The 22,728-nt window shown below is 44.2% G+C and overlaps 1 protein-coding gene across 6 annotated transcripts in view; it reads left to right on the forward strand.

Annotated features, from left to right (window-relative positions):
• Window positions 1–13,840, forward strand: part of Adamtsl1 (ADAMTS like 1) — a 933,106-nt gene extending 919,266 nt beyond the window's left edge. For 4 of the 6 annotated variants that reach the window (XM_076564473.1, XM_076564475.1, XM_042271381.2 and 1 more), the window contains 3 exons: window positions 266–473; window positions 8,519–8,628; window positions 9,681–13,840. In XM_076564473.1, the coding sequence (XP_076420588.1) occupies window positions 266–473; window positions 8,519–8,628; window positions 9,681–10,011 (649 nt within the window). In that variant the 3' untranslated portion in view covers window positions 10,012–13,840. The remainder of the gene's footprint in view (window positions 1–265; window positions 474–8,518; window positions 8,629–9,680) is intronic. The other 2 variants (XM_076564474.1, XM_076564476.1) reach the window with 1 other exon arrangement.
• The last annotated feature ends 8,888 nt before the right edge of the window (window positions 13,841–22,728 follow it).

Raw genomic sequence — 22,728 nt, forward strand, 5'->3', positions numbered from 1 at the left:
CCAGGAGCATCACAAGTCCAAAGCCAAGCTGTGTTATATAATGAGACCCTGTCTCAGAAACAAGCAACAAGAAGCCCTTATCTACAAGCAAGTTAGCATTCACAGGCTCCAGTGACACTGTGTGGATGTTTTACATTTTTTTCTGAGTAAATCTTGGGGGAATGGCCCTCAGGTCAACATCTGTGTGTATTGAGAGGGACAAGCAAAGTTCATTTCCCCCAGGCCTTACCCTCTGTAGTTACCCTCATGTCCTCCTTCTCCTCAGGTGGATGGTGACTTCCTGGTCTGCCTGTACCCGGAGCTGTGGTGGAGGTGTCCAGACCCGCCGGGTAACCTGTCAGAAGTTGAAAGCTTCTGGGATCTCTACCCCAGTGTCCAACGACATGTGCACCCAACTGGCCAAACGGCCTGTGGACACCCAAGCCTGTAACCAAGAGCTGTGTGTGGAATGGGCGTTCTCCAGCTGGGGCCAGGTGAGGGGCCAGAGGGCTTCTGCTTGGTTGTTTTGGGTTTTGGTTTTGAGGGCAAATCTGCAGATACTACAAACCTTTGCCACAGCAGGAAGAGAAATGTCATCCTCCTCTCTCGTTCCCACTTCTCACTATCCCCACCCAGCATCAATCCTGCATCCCCTAGCCTAACAAGTGTAGGGTATTCTGAGGAATTAGCACACTCTTCTGACCCACTGTCTTTCATTCTGTGACCCCAAAAACGACTTCCTGTTACTGTGCTAGGGATGGTTCTGGAAACTTCAGAGGAGAACCTCCTGGAGAATGCACTGTTGCTGTGGGCCAGTTCCACAGAACAAAAAATTCACTGGGGAAACTTTTAAAACTACAATGACCAGGTTGTAGCTCCCAAAGGTGTGAGTCAACTTCACTATAGTGGGAGCCAAGCAGGTTTTCAAAGCTGAACACCATTGTTCCAAGCCAAGAAAAGGTGAAGCCTAGCTGGAACACCTTGAAATCTCAGTTTTCTGTCTGGAGGTTAACATGAAAAGTCCCAAGGAGATTATTAGGTATCTGGGGTCCTTCAGAGAGTCACCAGTCTGACCATGAATACGTTTTAAACAAAGAGGCTTTACTCAGATACTGGTGCCAAGTTTACATATTTGGGATTCCCAAGATGTAGCACTGAATTACATTAGTCAGGAGCTTATAAAGGCTAAACTCACAAGGCTACACACTTACTTCCTTTGTGCTATCAGTGTACTTCCTGCCTACATGTAACCAGCATACATCCCATCTACGGACAATCATGGGCAAGCAAGGTTGTTTAAAGAAGCAAAAACATGTGGTTTGTTATATTACATGAACAACAGCTTCATTAAAATTGTACAAGACCCGGCAATTTTAAGAATAACCCCTAGCATTCTGGGAAGCTATTTGTCTTTGGGCACATGAGGCTTATAGCTTAGAGGCATTTTTGTCTTATAGATCTCTTAAGCACAGTAATTTAAACTTAAAACCCAATGTTAGCCATCATGAGCTCAACAGAGCAACAGCAGTCCTCATTTGGTCAGAAGCCTCAGGATGGAGCCTCCTTTGGATATAATGGAGGTACCATATTAATTTCATCCACTGAGGAGAAGGATTGTGTTTTGTTGTGATTTTAAAAGGAGACTACCACAAACAGAAGATTTTAGGGGTGAAAGGAAGTCAAGAGGAGTGTTGCCATGGTTATGTTCTCATGTCTGGACCAGGTGAGACTGTGCACCTGTCAGAACCTCTGTCCTAAGGCCTATTGGGTATTAAGATCAGCCTCCCTCTACAATTTTACATTGTTGTTCACACACACAAGAATCAGGTGTGTATAAGTGCTTATAGGAAATAATGTCATTGCATATATACTGTTTAAACCCAAAATCTATGTTCAGAAAACACTGGAGATCTACCACGTGTCCCAGAGATACCGACAGACTTATGTCTAGGTGGTGCCCGACAACAGGGGACAGCATCAGCAGCTATTGCTGGTTTGTCTGGAACTGGCACTAATTGGCAGAGTGATCTTTCTGACTGGCCAGGCATAATTCTAGAATGTTTTAGGCAATTGGGAAATGTGAACTTGCTGGAATTAGCTATCTACACATTCCTGTTCAACATGCAATGTCATACATGCTTGCTTGAGAGCTTTCTCTAAAGCCCAACAATAAACCCTCACATGTATGACAAATGATGCTGACAGAGTACCAAGACCATTTTAGTAGGGAAAGAATAGTTTTTCAACATATGATTTTGGGTAATGCCAAAAATGAAGCTGGAGCCGGGCGTTGGTGGCTCACGCCTTTAATCCCAGCACTCGGGAGGCAGAGCCAGGCGGATCTCTGTGAGTTCGAGGCCAGCCTGGGCTACCAAGTGAGCTCCAGGAAAGGCGCAAAGCTACACAGAGAAACCCTGTCTCGAAAAACCAAAAAAAAAAAAAAATGAAGCTGGTCCCTTACATCATATGAATTTTATTTAAAAATAAAATTCTTAGAAGAAAACAAAGAGGAATCATTCATGACATTGGGTGTAGCTGGAATCTTAAGGAGTCTTATTAATAAAATCAAACCTGAGGCCAGTTATTGGGGTGAACACTAGAAGATCAGAGAGCCAGAACAAGCCACAGCTAATCTCACCTGGCCAACTTCTCAGCTGGTCTTGTTTCCTCAGACTGGAAGCCTCTGAGTTCTTATCCAGAATGGGTCTCAGCTGAATTGCTGCTCAAAAGCCTGAATGCTTAACCAGTCAAATGCTTCTAGTTTCTGGTCCTCACGCCTTATATACCTTTCTGCTTTCTACCACCACTCCCTGGGATTAAAGGCATGTGTCACCAAGCCTGGCATTTCCAGTGTGGCCTTGAACTCACAGATATCCAGAGGGATTTCTATCTCTGGAATGCTAGGATTAAAGGTGTGAGTGCCACCATTTTCTAGCCTTTGTATCTAGTGGCTGTCTGTTCTCTGACCCCAGATAAATTTATTAGGGTACACAATATTTTGGGGAACACAATACCACCACAATTGGGCTTGGCAATAATTCCTTAGATATGACACTTAGTTAATTTGTGTTGCCATAACAAAATTCCACATATAGAAATTATAAAGAAAATTATTCACTCGGGAGGCAGAGGCAGGTAGATCTCTGTGAGTTAGAGGCCAGCCTGGTCTACAACGCGAGATCCAGAACAGGCACCCAAAAAAAAGAACACAGCCCCGGAAACTGTGAAGTTTGTTATCAAGGGGTGGTGCCTATACGGTAAAAGCCTTTCTGCCGTGTCATGTACCACATGGCATGTAAGCACAAGTTGTCCAAAGCCACTCACCTCGTCAGGGAGGCACCACTCTGAATACCTGACCCAACCTTAACTCTCACCCACAGCGCTGCTCCCCTCCTCCAAATGCCATCAACATATAAAACTAGGAGTTAAATTTCAAGCATATCAACTCACAAAATCTATCCAGCCCATACCAGACAACAAAAACACTCAACACTGAGGGTTTTGTACATCAACAGGATACTATTGAGTGAGTGAAAAGGCAGCCTGTGGCATAAGAGAACATACTTGAAATCATAGCTCTGATCAGAGGTGAACAAATCCATAATGGCTTAAAAAAAAACTTTCCTTTGGGCAAGGTTTGAATAGTCATTATATTGGGTAAATATTTGTCAAAGGTTTAAGTCCAAACTGAGCTACATAGAAAAATGCTTTCTCAAAAAAAAAAAAGAAAGAAAGAAAGAAAAGAAAGAAATCCCACAATGTATTACCATTTTATACTCATTAGGATGATTATTATTGAATAAATTAAAAGGTTTGGTGTTGGCTGGGGCAAAAGCTCAGTGGTAGAGCACTCACCTAGTATATACAAGGCCTGTATTTGATCCTCTGCACTGGGAGAAAAAAATGTTTAGTAATGATAAAATGAAATATGGTTTAGCTACTGTGGATAACAATGTCAGTTCCTCAAAAATTTAAAAAGAAAATTAAAACAAAGGAGAAGGTGAAGGGAGGAATGTGACAAGAATTTATTATGGACATATATGAAACTGACAAAGAATTAATATTAAAAAAATGAAAACAATTACTGCATGCCCCAAGAATAACAGTTCTGCTGTGTATACTAAAACAGCATTGCCATGTGTCAATGATACCCCAACCAATGACTAACCATAACATACAATAGTGATCCCATAAGATTACATCACCTGGGTTGGACAGATGGTTCCTTGTTGGGAGTGTTCATTTGTGCCAGCACCCAGCACCTATATATGGTGACTCACAAACATCTATAGTCCCAGCTCCAGGGAGCTCGTTGGCCTCCTGAATGGGCATGGTGAACACACAAGCACACTCACATACACATAAGCCAACAGCCTGCCCAAGGAATTCTCCCACTCTTTTTGTTCAGATCCCAAACCACTGCCACCACTTTCTGCCCCACTGCCACAAGAGATGGAAGAGAGATTCTCGGGCATTAAAGACACAATAGAAGAAGTAGATACATCAGTCAAAGAAAATAATAAATCTAAAAAATTCCTGACACAAAACATCCAGAAAATCTGGGACACTATGAAAAGACCAAACCTAAGAATAATAGGAATAGAAGAGAAGAATCCCAGTTCAAATGCCAAAAAAAATATTTTCAACAAGATTAGAAGAAAATTTTCCTCAGCTGAAGAAGGAGATGCCTATAAAGGTCCAAGAAGCATACATAACACCAAAAAGATTGGACCAGAAAAGAAAGTCCCCTCACCATTTAATAATCAAAACACTAACCATACAGAACAAAGATAGAATATTAAAATCTGCAAGGGAAAAATGCCAAATAACATTATAAAGGTAGACCTATTAGAATTACACCTGACTTCTCAATTGAGACTGTAAAATCCAGAAGGGCTTGGACAGATGTCCTTCAGACTCTGAGACCACAGATACTAGCCTAAACTACTATACCCAGCAAAGTTTTCAATCACCATAGATGGAGAAAACAAGATATTCTATGATAAAGTCAAATTCAACAATATCTATCTACAAATCCAGCCCTACAGAAGACACTAGAAAGAAAACTCCAACCCAAGGAGATTAATCCATGAAACCATGGGGAATAATCTCACCACCACCAAAACTGAAGAAGGGAAACACACACATTACCAATAACAGAAATTGACAATCATAGATCATTAATATCTCAATTATCAATGGACACAATTCCCCAATAAAAAGATACAGACTAACAGGATGGATGCAGGATCTATCCTCCTGCTGCATACAAGAAACACACCTTAACATCAAAAATAGACATTACCTCAGAGAAAAGGATTGGAAAAACTTTCAAAGCAAATGGACTTAAGAAGCAAGCTGGTGTAGCCATTCTAACAAAATAGACTTCAAACCAAATAATCCAATTAAAAAAATGGGGAATTCTCTAAACAGAGAAGTCTTGACAGAAGAATCTCAAAAGGCAGAGAAACACCTAAAGAAATGTTCAACTTCCTTATCCATTGGGGAAATCCAAAGTCAGAACAACTCTGAGATTCCATTTACATCTGTCAGAATGGCTAAGATTAAAAACACAAGTAACATCTCATCTGGCAAGGATATGGAGCAAGGGGTGCACTTCTCCATTGCTGGTGAGAGTGCAAACATATAGCTACTTTGGAAAAATGGAATCAATCTACCTCAAGAACCAGTATACCATTCCTGGTCATATACCCAAGAGACACTCCATTCTACACAAGGACACTTGCTCAACTGTTCATAGCAGCTTTACTCATAATAGCCAGAAACTAGAAACAACCTAGATGTCCCTCAACTGTAGAATTGATATTTACATAGTGAAGTATTATTACTCAGCTGTTAAAAACAATGACATCATGAAATTTGCAAACAAATGGATGGAACTAGAAAAAAAATCATTCTGATTAAGGTAACCCAAACCCAAAAAGACAAACATGGTATGTACTCAAGAGTGGATATTAGCTGTTAAATAAAGGATAATCATGCTACAATTCACAGACCCAGAAAAGCCAAGGAACAAGAAGGACTCAAGGTGGGATACATGGATCTCCCTTGGAAAGGGAAATAGATTTTGTGGGTGGATTGTGAGCATGTGGGAACAGGAGAGATCAGATAGGAGTGGGAGGTGTAGGGAGGAGAGTATTGGTAGAAATGACTGGAATTTGGGGGAGGGGGAGCACTTGGGGAGCAATGTAGAAACCTAGTGCAATGGAGATTCCTTGGAATCTATGATGATGACCTTGAGAAGACTCACTGGCCATCTTCTATAACCAGGCAGTGGTGAGACTAGGACATCAACCCAACCACAAAATCTTTTACCTACAATTTGTTCTGCCTGCAAGATGTGCTGGGATAATGGTGGCTCAAAACTTGTGGGAGTGGCTAACCAATGACTGGTCCAACTTGAGACCCATGCCTCACACTATCTGGATGGCCAAGAATCAGAGACTGGATAGCCCAGAGACCTAGGATAGAATGGGAGCACAACAGGCCAAAAAAAATGCAGTGAAATGAGTCCTAATGATATTTGGCTATACTCATAAAACTGGAGCCTACTCCAATCATCATCAGAGAGGCTTCAGATGCAGAGACCCACAGCCAAACATTAGGTGAAGCTCACGGAATCACTGTCAAGAGGAGGAGGAAGGATTGTAGGAGCCAGAGAGGTCAAGGACACCATAAGAACAGAGCCCACAGAACAGTAAGCAGGGCTCATAGGGGCTCACAGAGACTGAAGTGACAATCCCGGAGCCTGTATAGGTCTGAGCTAGGTTCTCTGCATGTGTATTATGGTTGTGTAGCTTGGTGTTCTTATGGGACTTCTAACAGTAGGAGTGGGGGTTGTCTCTGACTCTCTTGCCTGCTTTTGGGACCCTTTTTCTTCTACCAGGTTGCCTCATCCAGCCTTAATACGAGGTTATATGCCTAGTCCTACTGTATCTTGTTATGCCATGTTTCTTTGATATCCCTGGGAGGCATGGATCTGGGGGAGAGGGGAGATGAGAGTTGAGGGGGGGCTGGGAGGAATGGAGGGAGGGGAAACAATATATGAAAGAAGAATAAATAAATTTTAAAAATAGTGTATCACCTGATGATGTCATAGCTTTCTTGGTTTAAGTAACTGTATGATGTTTACATAATAGTGGCATCACTAACCAAAAAAAAAAAAATTCAAATGTGTCTCCATCATTAAGCAACAAGTAACCATATATGTGGTGACAGACTAATTATATAAAACAGAATAATTTATAATTATACTAATAATCAACACTAAACATGATTGTGGTTAATAAATTGAACTAAATCAAAGCCTGGTCTTCATGAGAAGACATCATTTGAGTAGGGTAAAATTCATGAGAGAAAACAATTAAAACCCCTAGCCAAGCAAGGGACATGTCTAAAACACACAAGAAACATATAAAAAAAACTGACACTAAAGGAATAAGGTAGAAAAAGTGGGGAAGACTTTATCCAAGTGAAAAGTTATCCAATAAAAATATATTAAATATTTTTAGTAGACAGGGGATACAAATCAAGCTAAGATGAGATACAGGTACGTATTTAGTAGAATGCTTAATGTTCAAACTATATAACCATCCAAGAACTTCCTGAGACTTAAACCAGATAGAAACCCCATCTACCAGTGGCTGGAGAAGAAATAGGCAGAAGCACTGGTGACCCTAAGTGGACAACACCTCTTAAATCTGGACATGTCCGTACCATGCACACACATGCCCACCAAAGCTGCATGGTGGGAAGCAGGAAGCGGTACACACCAAGTGCTGTAGCAATTACAAAGCTACTAAGTATCAAAAACAGACGAACAGTAAACTTTTTATCCTGGCATCAGCTGTGTCTGGAGAGGAGGGGCCGGTGGAAGCAGGCTGCTGAGTGACTTGGTGCATGCTGTTTGTTTGCTTTTCCTTTGCCCATATACAGCTGGGGCACATAACTTGCAGAGTCTCTTAACCAAAAACAGTAATAGATGCCAAGATGGTCAACAGCATGTTGGCCCTTCTAAGGTGGGGGTAGCCCCATGCAGCAGGTCACACCTGTGCTATATTCATTTTCTCAGGCTATCTCACCACAGAATATTTTGTTTTACTCACATTGTCCTACACGTACTGTAATTTACAAAAGAGTTATTTTGAAGTAATTTAAATGGTCAATTTTATCAGATATGGTATTAAGAGGTCTTCATCTCTGAAGCTTATCACCACACTCCCAACACATGACAGAATAGTTTCATGGGTTAATCCAGGCCAGTCTTCTCTGGTCTAAGCTACACTTCCCCCTGGTCATTTGCTAGCAAAATGTCTACAGACTATAGGACAGTTAACTACCCCGTTGTGGCATAAAGCACATGCCAGTGAGTGCCTGTTATTTGGTCAACAAAGAAGGGAAAGAAGATCTACAGGTCTAATGAGATCCCACCCAATGCTCCTGCCTTGAGTAGCCTGAGCCTTGCAGCTTCCACCTTGGACATGGATAACATGCTATGCATCTCCTTCTTCCCTCCCAGTGCAATGGGCCTTGCATAGGCCCTCGTCTCGCTGTGCAACACAGACAAGTCTTTTGCCAGACCCGGGATGGCATCACCTTACCATCAGAGCAGTGCAGTGCTCTCCCCAGGTAAGACAAAGCCCTTGTCATCCTCTACCCAGCCCCAATATCAACAGCGCAAAAATGATGAAAAATGTTGTTGTTACTCCAATCTTCCACTAGGGGTCAGCTGTCCTGCCCTCCTCCATCTTACCCCAAGTCCTTAGCCTCTTGCACACAGTACCCTGTGTTGGTTGAATGAGCCAGGTTAAGCATTCTTCTCTCTGGGATGAAGCACGTAAGTGTTGTTCATAAGGGAGGTCTGTTTCCACCCCAATCTCTAAGTGAGCAAGGGGCACCTACACCATGGCCACCACACCACAAGAGATTCACAGGTTCATCTTGCTGGCCTCTCTCTAGAAGTTAGGCCAATATGAAGGCTTATTTTCCCTGGGTCTCAACCTGTGCCTATCTACTCCTAGCCCCTAGTATATCCCCTCACAGATGACCCCTAGGAAAATGGCTTCTCACCTCTACCTCTTGAGCTCAAGACCAGACTCCAAGCTCCACCTTTGCTAGTCTCCATGCTGAGTAGAGCTTGTTCTTGGATCATGAAGGAGTGTAGAGAAGAGCAGATGGGTGTAAATAGATTTTTCTTTGGGCTGCCAGCTCACAAAAAAAAAAAATAAATAAAATAAAAAAAAAAAAAATGGATCTCAGCCTTAGCCTAGGCTTATTTCTAACTAGTTCTTGTAACTTCAATTAGCCCATATTTTTAAATCTACATTTTTTTTTTTTGGTGGCTCAGTTACCTTTGCTGTGTACTCCCCATCCTGCTTTCTCTCTGTCTGGTGACTCAGCCCTTCTTCCTCCCAGAGCTCTCTGTCCTCAGAAGTCCTACCTCACCTCTTCCTGCCTAGCTAATGGCCCTTGAGCTCTTTATTAAACCAATCACAATGACACACCTTCACACAGTATAAAGGAATATTCCACGACAGATAGTGGCCTCCTTAAGGCCTATGCTCATTCATTCACTAACAAGCAGAGATCAAGACCCCGATTTACCTGCATCTCTGGGTCTGTAGTTTCCAACTCTAGTTCCCACAGAGATAGACCTTAACTCTGCCCCGCTCCTCCTACAGGCCTGTGAGCACCCAAAACTGCTGGTCAGAGGCCTGCAGTGTGCACTGGAGGGTCAGCCTATGGACACTGTGCACAGCGACCTGTGGCAACTATGGCTTCCAGTCCCGACGGGTGGAGTGTGTCCACGCCCGCACCAACAAGGCTGTGCCTGAGCACCTGTGTTCCTGGGGGCCCCGGCCCGCCAACTGGCAACGCTGCAACATCACTCCATGTGAAAACAGTACGTTCCAATCCCAAAGAACATTCTGCAAGTTCCCCACAGGTCATCGGGTACAGAGGGCAATCCCCGGGACTGAGCCTGAACACGGGGCATTGGACCCAGTTCCCTAAGGATTGTGAGCCGGGGCCAGAATTGAACATTTTAAGTGGGGTACATGGGTGTGTGCAAGGATGTGTGTACACATGTTCAGACCACAAAAGATGCCAGGATGTGTCCCAGGGGCTTCCACTGTCTTCATCCTGAGCTCAGAGAGAGAGCCAAGGGCTGGATAAAATTGCCCTCCACCTCATCTGCCGTCAACCTGGCTGGTGCCCACAGGGGAAGACAAACAATGGTTCACAGGGACCAGGCTACTAAAGACAAAACACTGTTAGCACTGAAGAAGCATGCAGAGTGCCTGCTGCTCAGCCAGCTCTGTACCCGTCATTGTTCTACTTCACACCAAACAAGGACCTGCTGACCCCCCTCCTTCCCGGCCCACGTGCATCCACTGGAATGGAACGGGAGACCGTGCCCCTGGGTTCCGACCGTCTTTCCATCCCCTCCCCAGTCGGGTCTGGAGCCTCTCAGCCCCAAACCAGTATTTGTATTCTAACCGGGTAGGGATCTAGTCTCTCCTCCTTAGGGCCCAAAACCTAAATTGGAGATAATTCCTCACAAAAGGTGATGATAAATCTTTACAAAGACTAGACAATTAGAAAAAAAGTGTAAGAGTCCAATATTCCCCCTCAATGAACTTCACTGAGCAATCGGTTCCCCACACTGTGGCAGACGGCCCATTCCTTTTGACCTGCTGGGAGATGTATGATCTTTTTACTCTGGTGATGTTTACATCTGATGTTCCTGTCAGAGGGTTGTCATATTCAGAAAGTGCCGGTGTGTGGCGTAAGGAGTTAAAAAGTTTACCGGGTACAGATTGCACCAGTGTTTAAGAATTGCAATGTCAGGAAGGCCTGATGAGCTGAAGCACGAGAGGTCTGGGTGAAGAAAAGCAAGCTGAACAGGGAAAATGAGGTCCAAGCACCCGAAGGTAGAGACCTTCAGCCAGGTCCTTGCTTGTATGCTCTCTCACAGGGAACAGGATTCCGTCCTTCTGGGAACCATGTCTCACTAGAATACCAAAAGCCAATGGGGAAAACAGCGAGCAAGGAAGTGAGGTTGTCCCAAAAGGAGGGGGGTGAGAATTACCACTCTGAAGTAGAAGTGGCTATCGGAAGCAAAGGTGGCCCTGAGATCGGTCCCATCAGTCCACCAGACAGATGCAGGCTGGTGGGGAAGGGAACTGTGGGCGGCAAGGGACTGAGCTCTGCCACCCGGAAGGCTGTCCAGAGGGGCTGCAGAACCATGGGCATCTTGCCAAGTAGCTAGGCTGCTCAGCAGCAGCAGCTCCATGAGCCTCTGTTTCACATCTCCTTTCTGTCCCCCTCCTCCCTCCCGCTTTCCCAGCTGAGTGCAGAGACACCACCAGGTACTGCGAGAAGGTGAGACAGTTGAAACTCTGCCAGCTCGGCCAGTTCCGATCTCGCTGCTGTGGAACATGTGGCAAGGCATGAAGACAGGGCGCAGGGATGAACTCTGCCCCGGCCACACAAAGGACTCATACAGCCACCCTTGAACATGACTTATGCGTTCTTCCTTTTATTTATTTATTTGCCCCTCCCCACACACCCATGTCCACCTGCACCCATGCTCCTAAGGACCTTGGCATATTTTCTTATTCAGTTAGCTGGAACAAGTGTTGAGAACAGAAAAAGAGTTGTCGAAAGGGGGTTGCAGAGCAGGCCAGGCAGACAGCAGCTCCCTTGGAGAGCTGGCTCCTTCCCAATCAGGGTCTCAGAGACACAGGAAGAGAAAGCCATAGTCCATAGGGACAGCAGGGAGCTGGGGTTTATAACACACAGGTACAGGCACAGGCCAACCAGGACTGTCATTCCTCTGTTTCCTGGGTGATATGATGGTAAGAACAAGGGGAACACCATACTGGAGCAGAAACTAGGTCAGAAATCCAGTTCTTCTGGGGAACCAAGAAAGAAGAGCACTCAACCATGGACAGACGTTACAAAGGAGACAAGCAGAATAGACAGAAGGCATACAGTTATACAAGAGACAGAGGCAGGGAAGAGGTGAGAGGAGCTAGCAGGCAGGACAGATGTTCAAGCAGCCACAGGAAACTCCTCTGACAGGCCTGTGCCTTGGTGCATGCACGCTCCTGTAGGTTCAGCAGAAGTGGGAAGGACATTGAGCATCTTCGCAGGGTACCCATGCTGCATGATAGAAGGTGTGCTCTTCATGTGGTTTTGGAAGTGCCTCTACTCCCCACTCCATCAAGTAACCTTTGTGTCTACAGCTGTGGAAAACCCAACCAGGGGGTCAGGGTCTGGCTGTGTAGTAAGGCTGTCCCCAACATCTCTGTATTTTAAATCAAGGGTCACTATCCCTGAACTAACTGCTGCTGTGGGCCGTGGGCATCTGAGCCCGAGTACTCCAGGTTTTCCACCTCAGTGACTTTGCTGCTCCATGTTAGGCCAGGGACTGGAATCATTGCTCACAAAGGACTCATTAAGCAATCTGTTGGCTGGCAAACATCTATAGGTGTAACAACCCTTCCCACTAGAGTTGGCCAGGGAACAGAAGAGGACAGAGTGCTTTACTTATCCCAGCCATCACACATTGGGCCTATGGGCCCTTCCTATACAACAGAAGAGCTGCTGTGTGTCCTATTTACACAGAAAGCTGGGAGTGGGGGTAGGGTGAGGGTAATAGTGCTATGGCAAAGCAAAAGGATAGCTAAAGACTCACAAGACAGTCCTCAGAAGCTTTCCAGCCATCCTCCCAACACAAATACTATCCACCAGACTGAATGGCCCACTCAGCAGGCCAAGCAGCACACACGATTCAGCAACACACATTAGCTATGGATAAGGCTAAAACGGAAGCCCCTGGCAAATCCTCATTCATCAGAGAAAGCTTCAACATTAATATTTGCTTCCTCCCCTGAGCAACCCTAGCAGACTGGGCAGCCAGAGCCCGGTACTCATCAGATAAGCCACCTCTCCCATACACACTCGCCAAATGTTATCACCCCAGGGCCACCACCGACATCAGGGCTGCATTTCCCAGCCATCCCGGAAGTTAGGTTTGGAAGATGGTGTTCATTCATCTGTGTCTTCCCGAGGTGTGCTATGGACAGTCAGGGTGGGCTTCTTCCTCATCACAGAAATAGGCTCTAAGAAATTGTGTTACTAAAAATCAGTGTAATGTTTATTTAAAATAAAAGAGAGTGTTTCTATGTATATCTTTTGTGAATATTTATTAGGATTTCTTGTATAAAAAGTGCAATATTAGTAATTATACATTGTCATCCAGAAAAGAAAAAAAAAAACTCTTCGGGGGATTTTTATTAACTTCCCGCAGCTGTGTTCCTAAAAACTCTGTGGTGATAATTGTATTCTTCCTAATTTTAAAAGAAACAAAACTGGTGTTTAACTCTAATCCATTATTCACTATGTACAGAGTACATTATAAAAGCTAATGTGGGATGGGGACAATAAAAGTGGATTTGTTTGTGACACTAGTTATATATGGAACAAACACAAATTCTGTAATACTAATACAGTTGGTTAGTTCAGTAGCTATTAAAAATTGGTGGTCAGTGTTTGAATTTCCTAAAAGGCAGGCATCTTCCAGCTCTGCCATGTGTCAGAAGGTGACGTTGGAAGTGCCTTCCCAAACTAGTTGGGGAGCTTAGGTTTGGAATGGAAAGCAGTGTGCTCCTTGCATGAGATGAATGTACATTTAATATTTGTTCTGTGAATTGCGACTCAGCAGTGCCACAAATTATTGGGGCTGCTGGATAATGTGGAAGGAGGCACTTCCTCCTCTAAAACACGAAACTGTATTTATATTTTTTGTACAGATAATACAGCTTATTTATTTAAACCTTGGTGTCAGAGTCTCTCTGTTAAATGCATCATTCCCTTCATATTTTATGCAAGAGGGGAACAAAAGTCCCTGTTTACTAATGGAGTAGTTCCCAACCAATTATAAATGTAGTGCTGAAATGGAGGGATTGCATTTTTCAGCTTTCCCTGGAAAGCTGAGAGCCCATGCTCAGAAAGGCCAACTGAGTAAATGAACCCAGAGGAAAGGCAATGGTAGATGTGTGCACATTCCAGCTAAATACTGTCGAATAAAAGAACCAGTCATCTCATTGACAACCTTATATAGGAGACTACAAAAACGCCACAATACCTCTTGGAAGAAGAGCAAGAGGGACTCTCTCACGACAGATCAAGACTCCAGGCTGACTTCCTGCCAGCATGTGTGCACAGTATGAGGCAACCACATTATGGAATTTTGGTTATGCATTGTAAGTGGAGACTAAGCTTCATAGATTCTGCATTCAATCCTCATACAGCCCTGCAATTATTCTCATGTGCATATGTCTACCTTAACATGCATGTGTGCACACACATTCACACCATCGTTCTCTGCTGCATTGAGGTTACTAGAAAATGACAGCACAACATTTTATGCACTGTTTATGGGAGCTGTTGTCTTCTTCTGTCCCAAAAGCAATTATTTTGGTTTATAGGGTTCAGGCTCCTACATCCCTATTTTTAACACATTTTTATAAAAATGGACCTACTGTGAAGCTTCATCATGCAAAAGAGCTGCAAACACATTTGTAGAGTTCTTCCTAGATAGGTCTAGTGAAAGGACAATATGTCCCCAGGCCTGGGTGACATCCACACAGGACCATTGAGAGAAAGGCTCCAGAACTAGCCCCCCCACCCCACCCCCACACACAAGCAACAGCACCCTCAAAGCTGAACTCCGGACTATTTTCTAGAAACTTATCCCAGCACATCCCATTCCTATTGAGTAGTGTAACAATACATCTGAAAGCTCTTCTTGAATTTCCCATTATTTTTCAGAAACTTTAGGTTTTGCTCATATACATATTCATATATATACATATTCATATATATATTCATATATATATATTCATATATATATTCATATATATATATATATATATATATATATATATATATATATATATATATATATATGCTGCAGCAGCCAATGTCCTACAGAAATACTGTGGAGAGAAGTCAGAGATGTCAGAGGAAAAAAACTAAAAAGACCCAAGAGGCAAGGAGGCCTCAAACATAATGCACAGAAAAGTTCCCAGCTTCAATCACAGACCCCCGCCCCAAAAAAAAAAAAAAAAAGAAAAAGAAGAGATTCCTACCAAGAGGCCATGGACTACACTGTAAATGCTTGGAGACTTGACCACCAAGTCTGTCTGAGTTATAATTCATCGTTTTCAAGTTTTTACTGATCCTTATAAGCAACCAGAACTAACTAAACAAGCCCAGACATCAGGATCAGAATGTTCAAGAGTCACCAAAACTCATTCACACTTCGGCCTCATCACCTATGGCGGTAGTACACCAGAGAGGGTGCTGGGTGTGAGAAAAAGGCCATTCATTCGGGCGGAAGAAGCATCAGATGCTGCACGTGCACATGCTGAAGCACTCACTCACTGGGGTTCATTGTTTTATCTCCATTTTGGACTGAGAAGGAAGCCAGTCTTCTTTCCAAGTTTAGGGCTACCTGGTAGAGCAAACAAAAGAGACATTAGTGGTCAAGTTCCAAGCTGTGTGTCTCAGAGGAAAAAACAGGTCAGAGCATGCAGCCAACTCAGACCCAGGAAGATACCAACAAGCACTGAGAAATGCTTCCCGGAGCAAATGTGATCTCAGTCTCAATGTGAAGCCTTGTCTGAAGTCAACATGCCCAGATGTGCGCATTGCTTCCATGTCCTCTGAAGGGACTGTAAAACATAAGTACTCATAAGCAAATACCTAAGTAAAGCATGAGCTAAACTAAGGGACATCTCAGTTTTTTCTCAAACATGCTCTAGCCCCTCTCTTCATCCTGAAAATAAGCCTGAAGGGAATAATCCAACTTAATTGATGATTCTCAGTTAATACCAGACAAGCTACATCTCAATAACCTGTGGGGCTCGCTGGAATAGTCAAAGCCATCCACAGAGGGCAAGGAAATGGTGGTGTAGCAAGAAGGCTAGCAGTGTTAGGAAGAATCTCGTGAAAAGAACCCTGTTTGATGAACTAGCCCATAGACCACTAACTTGGGGAGCCAATTAAACAAATCCATCTCTCTTGCCTCATTTCATTCAGGGAGCTAGCTGAGCTAAAGACTTCATGACTCAGACTCAGGATACATTGGATATAAGTTAAATCCAAGAGCATGATCTGCCCAAGTCACACATGGCCAGTTAGGAAATGACCAGTGTTGATACAGCCTTGAAGTAAACAGTAAGGAATCAAATGCAAAATGATCTTGACCAAATTTGACCCACAGTCTTCACCTGCTTCCTCTCACCCACCCTCTTAGGAGTGCTCTTACAGGTCAAGTCTACATCACCTTCCCACAAAGTCTGTCAAAGCCTGTTCTCTTTAGCCTCCCTTAGCCTCTTACTCAGAACACCCCAAGTTTTTTTAATAAATATTTTTATTTTATAATTAATTTAATTTTACATATCAACCATGGATTCCCCTGTCCTCCCTCCACCCACCCTCTAGCCTTCCCTCTCAGTCTACCCCCCATTCCCATCTCCTCCAAGGCAAGGTCTCCCCTGGGGATTCAGCTCAGCCTGGTAGATTCAGTTGAGGCAGGTCCAGTCCCCTCCTCCCTGCACCAAGGCTGAGCAAAGTGTCTCAGCATAGGCCCTAGGTTCCAAAAAGCCAGCCCATGCTCCAAGGACAGATCCCAGTCCCACTGTCTGGGGGGCTCCTAAACAGTTCAAGCTGATCAACTGTTTCACTTATCCAGAGGGCCTGGTCCAGTTCCATAGGGGCTCCTCAGCTATTGGTTCACAGTTCATGTGTTTCTGCTAGTTTGGCTATTTGTCCCTGTGCTTTTTCCAATCACGGTCTCGATATCTCGCTCATATAATCCTTCCTCTCTCTTGCCAGTTGGACTCCTGGAGATCCACCTGGGGTTTGGCCATGGATCTCTGCATCTGCTTCCACCAATCACTGGATGAGAGTTCTATCATGACAGTTAGGGTGTTCGGCCATCCAACCACCAGAGTAGGTCAGCTCAGGCACTCTCTTGACCATTGCCAGTAGTTTATAGTGAAGGTATCTTTGTGGATTTCTGGGGACCTCTCTAGTACTCTGCTTCTTCCTATTCCCGTGGGGTCTTAATTTATCATGGTCTCTCTTTCCTTGTTCTCCTACTCTGTTCCTGATCCAGCTGGGATCTCCTGCTCTCCTAAGCTCTCTTTCCCCCGACCCTTGCCCTCCATTCCCCCCCTTTACCCCCAGTTTGCTCATATAGATCTCATCCATTTCTCTGTCACTGGGTGATCCCTGTGTCTCTCTTAAGGTCCTCTTTACTAGGTAGCCTCCCTGGAGTTGTGAGTTGCAGTCTGGTTATCCTTTGCTTTACATCTAGTATCCTCCTATGAGTGAGTACATACCATGTTTGTCTTTCTGCATCTGGGTTACCTCACTCAGGATGATATTTTCTAGTTCCATCCATTTGTCTGCAAACCTCATGATGTCATTGTTTTTCTCCACTGAGTAGTACTCCATTGTGTATATATACCACCATTTTATTTATCCATTCTTCAGCTGAAGGGTATCTAGGTTGTTTCCAGGTTCTGGCCATTACAAATAATGCTGCTATGAACATAATTGAGTATGTGTCTCATACTCAATTGATTGATTCCCAATTTTCTAAGAAAGCGCCATATTGATTTACAAGGTGGCTGTACAAGTTTGCATTCCCACCAACAGTGTAGGAGTGTTCCCCTTGCTCTACATCCTCTCCAACATGAGCTATCTTCAGTGTTTTTTGATCTTAGCCATCCTGACAGGTGTAAGGTGGTGTCTCAGAGTCGTTTTGATTTGCATTTCCCTGATGATTAAAGATGTTGAACAATTCCTTAAATGTCTTTCAGCCATTTGAGCTTCTTCTGTTGAGAATTCCGTTTAGCTCTATAGCCCATTTTTTAATTGGATTGTTGGGTATTTTGATGTCTAATTTCTTGAGTTCTTTATATATTCTGGATATCAGCCCTATGTCAGATGTGGGGTTGGTGAAGATCTTTTCCCATTCTGTAGGCTGTCGTTTTTTCTTATTGACCATGTCCTTTGCCCTACAAAAGCTTCTCAATTTCAAGAGGCCCCATTTATTAATTGTTTCTCTCTCAATGTCTGTGCTACTGGTGTTATATTTAGGAAGTGATCTCTGGAGCCAATGCAGAACATCCCAAATTTTTCAGTTGCTTCGTCAATAGCCCTACACTGGAAGGCAGATATTGACAAGCAATCCTTTGCTAAAAAGAACAGGGCTGTCACCTTACTTGTCAACCAGAAGTTTATATTTTCACTCCAATGGCTTCTGTGAAACACCTGGTCCCAATCAACCACGTGTGTCACGCCTCTGGTAAGACAATATACAGCTGTCACTCATGCCTGTGTTTTCAAAGGGCAAAATTCACCTCCAACCAAGCATTTCCCAGGCTACTCCTAACGATATGGTTTATATATATGTAAACAGGAGTTAAATGTACAGTTTTATGTGTGTTGGGAAAAGCAGACAATGGGGAACGGTTCTCTTGCTGAACATAAATAATGTTTCTTTAAGCAGAATGCATAGGGCCTCAGAGGGCCTCAGAGAATGCACCGTCAGCATTCAGGCCAGAGAGTATGCTGAGAAATCACCTCTTCCTCTGGGGCTTCATGATAGCCAGGACTGACCTTCCTACAAATCCCATGAAGGATAGTAGACAAGCTGTGAATGACTTAGTTACTGGGTAAGCAACTCCACAAAATGTTTAATGGTCAAGGTCAAGAGGTGTGTCACAGCTTTGGTTTTCAACCCCTCAATCCCACCACAGCTGTTTTTTTAAGAGAACAGTTCAAAGGTCAATTAATGACTTAGCTGAGGTCGGTGGAGGAAGATAAAATTGTTCCATTCATCATCCATATAGTCCTATCCTGTGGCTTTAGATCAGTGAGTCAAAATGGAAGGGCATGTGGCAGATGCCAGCTCCAAGGACTCCCACTCTGAATTCTTCCATGTACACAGGCCCCCTCCCTCTTGGACTGGAAAGATAATCGCCTAAAAGCAGGGTCCCATAACCAAATCCTGCATTTATTTGCTTTTGCCCCTGGTTGCAGTGGGCATGGAAAACAACCCAAGTCTTCATCTAGGCCTAGTACTTCTCACTCTGCCTTTTCCCTGCCTCATGAGTCTCTCCCCTTCTCAACTTGTTCCCTCTTTTCTGATTCCCCAGCCCCTCTCCCATCACACTTCTTCCTTTGCCTTTGACTTCTTTTTAAAGCTGCCAACTCTGGGCCCAAGCATGCAGGGCTGAGCACCTGTCTTTAGAGAGCTCACAATCCACCTGTGAACCTGGCACACCCCACAACAAATGATAGTGCATCCTATTTCAAATGTGAAGGCTGCCGAGTTCTGGGGAAATCCCCAGCGCTGTGGTGATATTGTGTCCCCCAATATATTGTGCATCCTAATAAACTTATCTGGAGTCAGAGAACAGAACAGCCGCTAGATAGAGATAGAAGCCAGAAAATAGTGGCACACACACACCTTTAATCCTATCGCTTGGGAGGCAGAGATCCAGCTGGATCTCTGTGAGTTCAAGGCCACACTGGAAACAGTCAGGCATGGTGACTCACGCCTTTAATCCCAAGAAGTGATGGCAGGAAGCAGAAAGGTATATAAGACTTGGGGACCAGGAACTAGAGGCTTTTTTAAGCTTTTAGACTTTTAGCAGCAGTTCAGGTGAGATCAATTTGGATGAAGACTCAGAGGCTTCCAGTTTGAGGAAACCAGATTGGCTGAGAAGTTGGTGAGGTGAGGTTAGCTGTGGCTTGTTCTGCTTCTCTAATCTTTCAGAATCTACCCCAATACCTGGCTCCCAAGTGTTTTCTATTAATAAGACTTTCTAAAATTTGTGTTACACAGTGCTTCTTCTCATGTTCAGCATGCAAAGCCTACCCCATTCTCCTCTTCCACGGAGTTTTCCCAAAGTTCGCCCAACTACAACCCTTTAAAATCACCCTGCTCTCGTACAATCCGTTTAACTTAAGACAGAACTGTTGTTCTCCCTGTAAAAACCTCAGTATAGAGTCATGTTTATGGAAAGAAATTAAATTTATACCCTGGAGGTAGTTCCCCAACATGTACAATACTTCATCATAATCCATCCTCCAGAAGTGAACATTGCAAGCACTTCAGATATTCTTATAAATCTGAACAAGCCGTCTGCTACACCGTTTTCATTAATTACTCACAGGTAACTGCTGTGGGAGCCCTTCTTGGGTTCTTTGTGGCGTTACCCAGCAGGTCCGCATAGAGGATGATTAGGACCATGGGCCTGAGTGCAGGTGTCTGAGATGGTCTGCACTTGGCTGTGCTGGGGGATGGTCTGTATGTCAAGTTGTTCTGATTGATCAATAAATAAAACCTGATCGGCTGTGGCTAGGCAGGAAGGATAGGCGGGACTAACAGAGAGGAGAAATAAAAGGACAGGAAGGCAGAAGGACTGACTGCCAGATGCCGCCATGACCAGCAGCATGTGAAGATGCCGGTGGGCCACCAGCCACGTGGCAAGGTATAGATTTATGGAAATGGACTAATTTAAGCTATAAGCACAGTTAGCAAGAAGCCTGCCACGGCCATACAGTTTGTAAGCAATATAAGTCTCTGTGTTTACTTGGTTGGGTCTGAGCAGCTGTGGGACTGGCGGGTGACAAAGATTTGTCCTGACTGTGGGCAAGGCGGAAAACTCTAGCGACAGGTAACGATGTGTTGTGCTTTAGGCCTCAAAAGAGTACAGTAACACCGCTGCCCTGGCACAAACATGCTAACATTCCAGCCATTGTGGTTACGGTGAGCCCCTTCAAACTTCATGCGCTGTCACCTGAAGGGAACTAAGAGGTGGTATTTTCCAAGAGGTAATGACAGCTCCTCCCCTAATGACTGGGAACAGGAAGGGAGTCTGATAAAGGAGCTTGACAGACTGAGCTGTTTCTCTCTGTCCTTCCACCCTCTGCCATGTGAGAACACAGTGTTGCTCCCCTTACAAGGACACAGTGTCTAAGGTGTCATCTTGGAGGCAGAGGCAGTTCCCAGAGGATGCTGCCACCTTGGCCTTAGAGTTCCTAGCCTCCAGAGCAATGAGAAAATCAATTTCTCTTTTTTTGTAAATTACCCATTCTGCTGCATTCTAACTACAGAAATGGACTTAGTCTTACCCAGGGAGTTTAGCAGCATCATGATTGAAATCAAGCCAGAACTGGTTTGGGTTCTCGGAGCCCAACTCTGTTTGCTTGATCTGACCAGAGAAGGTTTTCGCTGTTGTTATCATGGGAACACTGACCTTTAGAGCAACTACATATTTACAATAGTACTTACTCAAATCCAAGGGCCAGATTATACAACGGGTCTGGGTTGGGCTGATAATAGTTATGCTTACTCTAGAATTTGGCCTTGTGGTCACACACCACTGCTGAGGTCAGAACATGCAGGTGTCAACACTAACTACTTCAACCTCTTGCTCACTTTTACCAAAATAACTTGCACCTGCTTTTCTACAAAAATAACTTCTCTGCACAAAGAAATTTCCTCAAAGGACAATGCAGGTTTTGTCAGCTCTGCTTTCAAACCCTCTACAATTCCTACGGCCAAAGAAAGAGACTCTTCACAAAGCTATCTCCTTCCCTTTCCCCACTGCCCACATCTACTTATTGGATTTATGGTTGAAGGATAAAATTAAGCCTGCCATCTGGGCTAACTCCCACTCTCTCTTTCTTAAAACACCCAGCACAACTAAAGTTACTTACCGATCCCTGGTGCCTGAAAACCGCCATGCCAGAAGGACCTTTTCTCCTAGACAGATGTTGGAGGGAGGGATCAGGGACAGGGAACATAGCTTCCAAACATCACAGGATAATGGGGTCACCCCTTTTTAATTAGAGTCTTATGCAGAAGCACCATGCCTCATTCTGCAGAAGCAGCCCGCTGGCTGTCCAGCATCCAAATGTCCTATATCGGTCCTCCCTAATCTCAAAGGATAGCAACAATCCTTTGAACAACCTTAAAATTATTCCAACAAAATTCTGGATTGTTCTCTAATCAGCAACAGCCATAGCCTGCCTTTGGAACACGTCCAGAATATAACACTACTCTCATATCTCCCACTTCTACCCCTAAGGGTGAGCCTCTATCACAATCCGTTAGGGTGAGCCTGCATCATGCTCCATGCAGTACATTTGCCACCGGTCCCTGACTCAGTCTACCCACAGCCTCCTCAAGCAGTCTGAATGGCCACAATGCTAATTTTCACAAGCCAGAGCTCCACGTTACCCAATTCCACACTTGACCTTGGCACCTCTTGATTGGCCTACTTCCTTCTTCCTGGACATACCTAGACAGAAATACGGCCACGTCAGAGCCTTTGCTCTAGCTGTTCCCAGATATCCACTTGACTCCCGCCTTTAAAGCTCACGTCTCCTCGGTGACACCCTCCCCTTCCTAGCCTCTACTTCATCCTGATTACATTTTCCTGTGTGCTTATGGCTTCCTGACAAGTCACATACTCATGCTAATAAAAATTTGTGTGTTTCTTTTAATTTTATGCTATACAGTATTGTCTCGTTACTGTGATGAATTTTTATGACTATCTCCCCATGGCAAATTCGATGGACAAGATTTGAGTCTGACTTTTCTAGTGAGAGAGCCTAAAGAGCACACAGAAG

Source organism: Peromyscus maniculatus, chromosome 2 (genome assembly GCF_049852395.1).
Source record: "Peromyscus maniculatus bairdii isolate BWxNUB_F1_BW_parent chromosome 2, HU_Pman_BW_mat_3.1, whole genome shotgun sequence".
Classification (NCBI taxonomy): domain Eukaryota; kingdom Metazoa; phylum Chordata; class Mammalia; order Rodentia; family Cricetidae; genus Peromyscus; species Peromyscus maniculatus.